The sequence below is a fragment of the Pteropus alecto genome, unplaced genomic scaffold (assembly GCF_000325575.1).
Source record: "Pteropus alecto unplaced genomic scaffold, ASM32557v1 scaffold189, whole genome shotgun sequence".
Lineage (NCBI taxonomy): Eukaryota > Metazoa > Chordata > Mammalia > Chiroptera > Pteropodidae > Pteropus > Pteropus alecto.
In genome coordinates this window covers 168941-178063 of record NW_006442117.1, presented here as the reverse complement: position 1 = coordinate 178063, position 9123 = coordinate 168941, and the positions used below count along the sequence as shown (strand labels likewise).

Below are 9123 nucleotides of genomic sequence, written 5' to 3'. Positions count from 1 at the left end.
TAGAAGAGGGTTCGAGCGCTCGCCCCGCGTGTCGCCTCCCGCGTGCAGGCGCGGCCCGCTGTCTGTGTCACTCCACGAGGGTGATGCGAGGACAGGACATCAGGACGCGCGCTCCGAGCCGGGACGCCCCCGCCCCGACCTCTCGCGAGCTGTTCAGAAGCCTCCGAGGACCCGGACTTGCTGGTCGCCTCGCTGCACAGGGCGCCCACTCGGGGACGGCCCTGTCCCGGGCGGAAGCTCAGGCTCGGCTCTGCCCTCGCCCGCTGCGACGCCTCGGCCTGCGCCCGGGCGTCGTGCGTGAGAAAGGGGTCCCTATGGGATCGACTCCGTAGGATTCCACAGTTAGATGAACGAATCCGTGTCACGCGTTCGGAAAATGCCTGTCACGGGGGACCTCTCGGTCGCTGTCAGCTTCGATAGTGATCGTTGCCAATTTCGAAGTAAACGAGGAGGTGGTGTGTTTAATAAATCGGTTTCCGTTCGGCCATCGTGCAGCCGTGACTGACGGAAGAGGCTGCCTGCAGATCGAAGCCCGTCGCCGGGAGCCTCTGTCAAGGCTTTCAGTCTTTAACAAAGTGTTGTCATTGCCAGGTGGCCAGAAGCAGCGGATCGCGGTGGCCCGCGCTTTGCTTAAGGTACGTCCGAGGCCACCTGGCCATGCTTGCTTGTTACCGTTTTCGATTAGAGGCCTATGGTTTGTCACTTTCTGGTCTTCTTTGTTTTTTTTTGGTGGGGCGGATGGTTGACAGGCTGGTGAAAGGTGGGTTAGGGGGGCCCCGAGTGCGTGTCGCCCACACTTAACAGACCTTCCTGGGGCATCGGGGGCCCGTGCTGTGCCAGGGGTGTCGGGGCCAAGCTCAGCACGGGGCCCTTCGGTCAGGGAGCGGCCTTCCCACCAGCGAGACTCCCCCCCCGCTCTCTGAGCAGCCCCCAGCCCGCGACGGCTGCGACGGGCCGTGAAGCCGTCTCCAGCGCCCCGGTGCGTGTGAGCGAGCGTCTCACACACGTGCGAGTCTGCGGTTTTCCTCTCTCGTGATCTAATTCACACTCGATGCCATTTGCCCGTTAAAAGTGTACCATTCGCTGGGTTTCTGTATGTTCCGCATTGTGCAGCCATCACCACGATCAACTTAGAACGTTTTCATCGCTGCAGAAGAGACGCCGTGCCCTCCGGCGCTCAGACACGCACACCCTTCCCCTACGCCCCCCCGGTCCACTTTCCGTGTCCACGGTGAGCCCGCACGACGTGCCCGCCGGGTGCGGTCACGCAACGCGTAGCGTTTCGTGTCTCACTCTTCACTGAGCAAAGTGTTTTCGCGGGTCGGCCAGGCTGTGGCACGTACCCGCACTTCATTCGGACTTACTACTGACAGTTTGTGGTTTTCTAATAATATGTGGTTTTTTCCCCTCTCTGTTTTTGGATGTTTTCCCTTCTTCAGAACCCCAAAATTCTTCTCCTGGATGAAGCGACCAGGTGAGGATGTCTTGGTACTACGTGTAATTGTATCGAGTGAAGTCTCCCTTTTCCAAGGCCTTACTCGGTCCTTCGGGGTGCTACTGCTGCAGGTGCCTTTCCCCCGCCACTTAGGGAGTTAGTGACGGAGTCGGGCGGGCTGGGGTCCATTTCCGACCCGGCGTGTTGGTGATGAATCGCGAGGTTCTCTGATCCACCGTGCAGGATGCTTTTGTGGCGAGCGGGTGTCCCAGGCTCCTTTTATCACGTTCCTAGTGTAAATGTTTGTCGTAGACCCGAGAAGCTGCGGTTTTGATCCCAGTGGTAATTCGCCGCTAGGGCAGGGCCACTGTCGGTGGACGGGAAGCAGGGGCTCACACAGCGTGCGTGGCACTGACGGCTCTGCTTTCCCGCATGGCTTTCCCGCATGGAAGCGCCCTGGACGCCGAGAACGAGCACCTCGTGCAAGAAGCGCTGGACCGGCTCATGGAGGGGAGGACGGTGCTCATCATCGCCCACCGTCTGTCCACCATCAAGAACGCCGACGTGGTGGCCGTGCTCGACCAGGGCAGGATCACGGAATACGGGAAGCACGAGGACCTGCTCTCGAATCCCGACGGGATGTACAGAAAATTAATGAACAAACAAAGCACTTCCTGGTAAATCGAATGGGACAGACTTTCAAGCAAAACTGCATCGCAGGGGGGAAACCCTTACGGATGGTGTGGAAGCCATAACTCGCACTTCAAGTTATTCGAAATTTGCCTATTTTTCCCAAAGTGTAGAAAATGTTGTTTTGAGATGTACCTGTTCTGAAGATCTTCTTATTCAGAGTTTTAATCATTGTAACTTTCTTAAAGTCTATCGCACTGAAGTTATTTTCAGGTTTTATACTTTTTTTTCATCTTGGAATATTTGAATTAATAGAGTATGACACCTCATTTTTTTACCTGCTGTTGTGGATTGAAGCTATCGTCGAATGACACCTTTTAAAAGGGAATTGTAAATAAAAAGCCTAATTATTTTAGGCCAGTTTGCCAGTCACTGTGTAATCCTCTCAGTGGGAGTCTGCCCACCTTGGGTGCAATGTCGCCAGGTAGCGTGACAGGAGACAAGCACCTAAGCCTTTACGTAACCCCGAAAGCCTTGCGAGAGGAGCTCGACTGCTGTCCACACGGAAGTAGTTGATGGCACCTGGCGCGAGGGGCACGCGCATTCTCCTCAGAGGCGTGGCAGCGTAGGGGCGTGTGTCCCTCTGGGATGACACCGTTTGGATGTGTGTCGTCTCCAACATTTCGGGCACAGGGGAGCCCGCTGAGTTTTAAAAAGGGAAGAAGCCCCAGCCTTTGATGAGGGAAACGTCTATTTTCATTATTCACATATTTCTTTCTATGAGAACTGGCAGAAGCGAGGTGTGAACTGCCAGGTAGTAGCAGGAAAGATGTAAAAATGAATTTCACATTCTGTTGTCTGACGGCGTGTATTTTGGAAATTATATTTTAAAAATTTATATTCCCTAACCTGAATTGTATGGCTTGTTATTTAAATACTTTAAAAATTTCATTCAATGAGGCTAACATCCAAATAATACAATTGTAATTTTCAACCTTAAAACATTTGAAGAAAGTTTAGAAGTTCTTGCTATTCTATAGAATATCAAGAAAACTTAAAAACTCTTCTGAAAAGAGAACAATAACGCTTTTTCTTTTATTTGTGATCACCTAAATGTCTGAAGTTCCGACAGCAGTGTTGTCAGCCATTGGATTTACCATGTTTCACCTCAGTGCCGTTAATCTGCTGTTAGCTCGGGAAAGAGCTTCGTCCGGATGGGAGCTGTCAGCCCGAGGAGCAGCCGTGTCCACACAGTTAAAATGGAGGTTTCCTCCTGGGCCAAGTGTCTCTTTAGGTCCCCGGTTACTTACACGGGAAGAAGGAGCCACAAATGGAGTATTACATTTCATTCTGCATAAGGGAATGTATTGACGAATAGAATAATTCAGTGACTACAGAAACTAAGTGTTCTCTGAACGAGTAACCAGTGCCTCTGTGACCCTCATTTTGACAGCTTTACTTGTACTTAAACCGCGTTGAGCGGTGTTTTCCCCGGAAGCAGACCGGGCGTGAGGTCTGAGGGAGGTCTCCGCGCCGCAGAAGCATTTTCAAAATGAAATTTGACTGTCGTGTTTTGTTTTCTAATACAAGATGTTCGATGTGTCTTTAGGTAACATTTATGTCACGGATTAAATTTATAGTGAGCTTTATCTGTGTCTGTCGCTTCTTGTAAAACTTCCCGCTGCATTCAGCTTCTTGCCAGAATTTGGCTATGGAGATTCAGGAAGAGAAAAAACTGACATCGCAAATACAGAAATGTGAGTAGCGATGCCAAGTTCCGTCCCTCCCTGCCAAGGGCGTTGACGTCCTCACGTTCGCTATTCACAAACATCCCGCTTTGGTAAATGGCTGTGCCCTGTCCCGCCGGGGACAGTGGCCTTCCCTGCGCTTGGAGCGATGACAGGTGGGCGGGCATGGTGTCTGCCCTCCTGGGGCTCTGGTTTAGAAAAGCCGGTTGGGCAGATAAACATCAGTTACAACACAAGGTATCGCTGGTTGGTGCCACTTGTGTTTTTCCAGAATGTGTGCACGTGTTACCCCATTTAACACTTTGACACTCCTGTAATTTAAACAAACACCTCATCCGCGTGTCACAGATGAGGAAAGGAGCATGGGCACGCTGTGAGTTAATGCAGCCCTGACGCCGTGTGTACGAGGCCGTTGGAGAAACAGGCGGGGCCGGACACCTTCGCGTTCACCCTAGTTAATGCAGCCCTGACGCCGTGTGTACGAGGCCGGACCGAGGCGCCTTAGGCGCCATGCCGGACACCTTCGCGTTCACCCCGCACGCGTGGGAGCCGCTGAAGGCGGATGCGGCCATGGAGGCAGTTTACGTACGAGATGAGCAAAGACGGAGGTGCCAAGTCCCCCGACGCCCTACTCGGAGGATCAGTTTCCACAGTGCGAGCTTAGCGCTCACCCCGGCTCACCTTTCCTGGCGGGTCCCCTCCCAGCTGGCCTGACGCCCCAGGAAGTAATCACAAGCCGAACCCCGGTGAGTGCGCTCGTGTAAAGTAGGGTCCATCGGGGGCCCATTTTATTCCATAAAAATGCCAAAGCGGTTATAAGATGAAACACTGCGTGTGTGCGCGAAGGAAGCGTGAAAACCACACATGGTCAAAGTGCCTCTAGGTGCTGGCAGCGAGGGGGCCCTGAACAGGCTACTCGACAGAGACAATGAGACCAACCAAAGAGGCTGACGGCTTAAAAAGAGGAAGCGTGAAAACCACACATGGTCAAAGTGCCTCTAGGGCTGTCCTGCCCGTTTTAACATCTGAAGCACGGAGGTGTTCCCCTTAACCTCATTCGATAAGCGTTTCCGGGGCATCTTCACTGTCGGGTCCCGTGCTGGCCGTGCCTCCCTCACGGAGCTAACGCAGTGGCCGGCCAGCTGCCCCTGGCACACTGCTGGCGCCTTCACGGCTTTACGTGGCTTTAAAAATCACAAGAAAAACATTTCATTGCACATGGGAAATCTGCAGTTCCGTGTCCGTAAACGGAGCCTTCCTGGAGCACACACTCGTTCACGAGGACTTGCACGGAGACCAGACAGCCCGCAAGCCGGAGACGCTCCCCTCCGCCCGGAACCCGGGAAGACAATACACCTGCTTCCCCACTCGAAAGACTTTTAAACTCCACGAATCCAGAGCGCTCGCAAAGGGTCCCGTTGCCATTAGACGAGAATTAGATGGATGCCCTGAAAACGGCTGGGCCTGGGTAATCTCCGTGGGGACCTTCGCTGTCCCCCTGCCTTTCCATCCGAATGACATGATTACCGTGTTGCTGAGGATGGAATTTCTAACAATCCTACCCCATCCGCGGGAAACAATTCTGGCTATTTTCCTGTCGCTGACAGCAGGGTCTGGTCCCAGGCAGATCGACGTCTGCTCTTACTGAAAGGGCTGTGATTCCGGGGGACGGCTCAGGGGGAGCAGCGTCGCACACGTGCACACACGCGTGTAATCGTGACGCCTTTTAAGAAAACAAAAATGGGCTTATGTGGGACATACTGTTTTTTTAATCAACTCGCTTTTTTATTCAATAACGTGGAGGACGTTTTCCTACATCTTTAAGTATTCGTTTCGTACGAACACACTCATTCTTTTTAACCATTTAGCATGCCGATGTGAATATACTCTAACCTTTGCAGGGCGTTTATGATAGTTTTTCTATTGCTATTGTCAACAATACTATCAGATGATATATCTTTGTTACGGTTTCCTTTTTTCTCGGAGAAACTTCCAAAGTGAAATTGCCATGCTTAAAAAGCATGTACAAATTATAAGGCTTTTTGGTAGACGGTCACCTTAAAAGGTGATACTTACGACCCCGCCAGAAGCGTGTGCCCCTCCCTTTCCCCGCCGCCTTTCGACAGGAGCTGTTTGCATAGTTTTAAACATTTCTGCTCATTCGGCAGAGAAACAATGGCAATGGGTGGTTTACTTTGCTTTTCTGTAGTTGCTGGTGACTCGAAGATCTCTTCTTGGCTTTTGGTCCTTTCCGGTCTGTGATCTAGAGCCGGGTCGGGCCCTGAATTCGTACATTTCCAGTTTTTCTGTTGGGATGGTTTCCTTTCTCGCTGATTCTCTTTAAAGATTGCTATTTTATTGGAAATATGTTTTCTTTGGCTTGTTAGCCTTTCTAGTGTTTGTGTTGTCTGACGTACACAAATGGATGCATAGCTGTAAAACGTTATCTAATCCTCACAAGTGGGTCCTGTTAGTAAATTAAGGGACGCTCGGAAAGGTGACACAGACAGTGAACGGCAGAGGTGGGACCCGAAGCAAGTCCCATTCGAATCCAGAGTCTATCCACTCTCGGTTGCTACTCCAGCAGATGTCACAGTGTGGTCCCCGGGCTGCAGCACCTGGACACCTGAGAGCTTGTTAGGAATCCAGTTCTCCAGCCTCCGGGTCCAGCGCTCAGGCCGGCACTCCAGGCGGCGCTGGTGGCGACGGTGGGGCCAGGCCGCCCACTCGACTTCCTCCTGGACGCTAGCGAAAGCGACAACAGTAGAGGAATTAAGGTGAAGAGCCACGTAAGGGGATGGAGCCGCTAGGGGCTGTGGCGCGGTGGAGCGTGCGGCAGTCCGGCCCCAGCGCACGTCCTGAGCACCGGTGGCCTTGCGCGCCGTCCACAGCAGCTCCAGGAGGCCGACCTCCGGACACGACCAGCGTCCTCCTCCCTTGGGCCCAGGCCCCGCAGCCGGCTGGGGCCCGGCTGGAGCGCGGTGCCGCCTCCATTCCCAGCCCCTGCCTGCACCCCCAGCCCCAGGCCACCCGGGGGCCGCCCCTCCCGGTCTCGGCGGTCCGTTAGGGGGCTCGGGCTCGACTCGCCCCCGGCGGCCCTGCATTAAGCTCTAACTGTGGGCTGGGTGCTGCGTCCTCTAGGTCCTGTGATGAGCCCACGAGGCACTTTGCGGCCCCGCCATCTCTCCAATTCTCTGCTCTGAGGTTGGGTCAGTTTATCTAAAGACCCCAGAAGCCACCAAGCTCCCTGCTGCCTCGGGACCTTTGCCCGAGGAGCTTCAGACGCTTGTCCTGTTCCCTGTCGGGGAGCTCACACTTCCTGTCTCAGTGTCAAGGCCTTTGCTCCCTTCAGACGAGCCTGCGACGCTTCTCACGGCTCTTTCCTCCCAGGGGGCAAAGCTCGTCGTGGAGCACGCACCTGTGCTCCCTTGTTCGCTGTCCGTCGTTCCCAGTGTTCCGTCTCGTGCTGACGGTCACACACCTTAGCACTCGCCACGCAGCCCGGCTCATAAAACCGTAACGAATGAACGACAGAGGACCGTTTGCTCACCCTCCTTCACCAGCCGCGCGCCTGGACTCCGGGGCCGTCCCCACCCAGAGGTGCGAGCAAACAGCCGCTCTCATAACCGGATGGGGCCGAGCCACTAACCAGTGCAGCAGAGCCCAGGAACCAGTTCATCCCAGCAGCACCCCCTCCAACACGACCACTCGCCGTTTCCCCGAAACGGGGACGTGCTCTTGGCCGGCCGCACGGTCGGGCCAGAGACCTCGGTGGCAGGGGGCGCTTCGCGGCTTGCCACGCAGACTCGGTGCGGTGACCGTGCAGATGCCATCGAAGTGCACACGGAACGGCTCCCCTAGAGAAACATCCACAGCCCACATCCGGTGGCCTCCCACACGTGGATAGGCCAGTGACTGCCTAACCTCTCATTTTAATAAATACTTACGGAACCTCTACCATGTCCCTGTTATGGTGGCACACAGTCCCTGCTGCTAAGACACGTAAAAGAAGCTGCCCGAGTTATTTTTTAAGATTTCTTATTTTTCAATGATAGTTGGCATACAATATTATATCAGTTTCAAGTGCACAACATAGCGATTAGACATCTACAGAACTTATGAATGGATCACTGCGATAAACCCAGGACCCATCTGACACAGGACCCATCTGACAATGTTATTGACTGTGTTCCCTGTGCTGTACTTTACCTCCCTGTGACTGTTTTTATAACTGGCAAATGGCACATCTTCATCCCTTCCCCGCTTACACCCGTCTCTCCAACCCCCACCTCCACCATCTGGCAACCCTCAACATGTTCTCTGTATGTATGAGTTTGTTTCTGTTTTGTGTTTCAGATTCTGCGTGTAAGTGAAATCACACAGCATTTGTCTTCCTCTGTCTCACTCCACTGAGCATAAGTCCCTCTAGGTCCATCCGTGCCGTTGCGGATGGCAAGATTTCACTTTTTTACGGCTGAGTCGTGTTCCATCGCGTGTACGTACCACTTCGTCTTTATCCAGTCATCCATCGATAGACACTGAGGTTCATGTCCTGGTTATTGTAAATAACGCTGCAATGAATATAGGGACGCATATGTCTTTTTGAATCAGCGTTTGGGGTTTCTTCGGATGATACCCAGAAGTGGGATTGCTGGGTCCTTCTTTGTCTCTCGTTTTAAAGTCTTTTGTCTGGTGTAAGTATTGCTACCCCAGCTTTTTATTTTTATTTTTTTTCATTTCTATTTTCATGTAATATCCTTTCCTATCCCTTCACTTTTGGTCTGTGTGTGTCTTTCGATCTGAAGTGAGTCTCTTATAGGCAGCATACGGAAGGGTCATTTTCTTCCATTCAGCCACCCTATGTGCCTTTCGATTGGGGCATTAAATCCATTTACCTTTGATTATTGCTAGCTATGTAGTGATTGCCATTTGATACATTTTTTATATTTTTTTCCTTCTTAAGGAAGCCTCCTTAGTATGTCTTGTAATACTGGCTTGGTGGTGATAAACTCAGTTTTTTCTTGTTGAGAAGTTATCTGTCCTTCAATTCTAAATGGTAGCTTTGCTAGGCAGAGTCATCTTGGTTGTAGGTCCTTGCTTTTTGTAGGTCCTTGCTTTTCACGACTTTGAATATTTCCTGCCAATCCCTCCTGGGCTGGGCAGTTATGTAAACAAGATTAAGCAGGGTAAAAATATAATAGCCTACACACAGAGGCACAGAGGGCAAAGGAGGAAGGGGTACCTAATCCTGCAGGCAGCTTGGCTAAGGCAACGGGAGGGCGGGCGGCCCAGGGGAGGGCGGGCGGCCCA

At 52.6% G+C, this 9123-nt stretch overlaps 1 protein-coding gene across 1 annotated transcript in view; it reads left to right on the top strand.

The window, feature by feature from the left end:
• The window catches only part of ABCB10 (ATP binding cassette subfamily B member 10), a gene marked incomplete at its 5' end in the record, with an annotated part of 24511 nt that extends 20797 nt beyond the window's left edge, over nt 1-3714 (top strand). The window contains 3 exons of the mRNA XM_025039055.1: nt 592-635; nt 1440-1474; nt 1888-3714. Of these exons, the coding sequence (XP_024894823.1) occupies nt 592-635; nt 1440-1474; nt 1888-2116 (308 nt within the window). The remainder of the gene's footprint in view (nt 1-591; nt 636-1439; nt 1475-1887) is intronic.
• Between the last annotated feature and the right edge of the window lie 5409 nt (nt 3715-9123).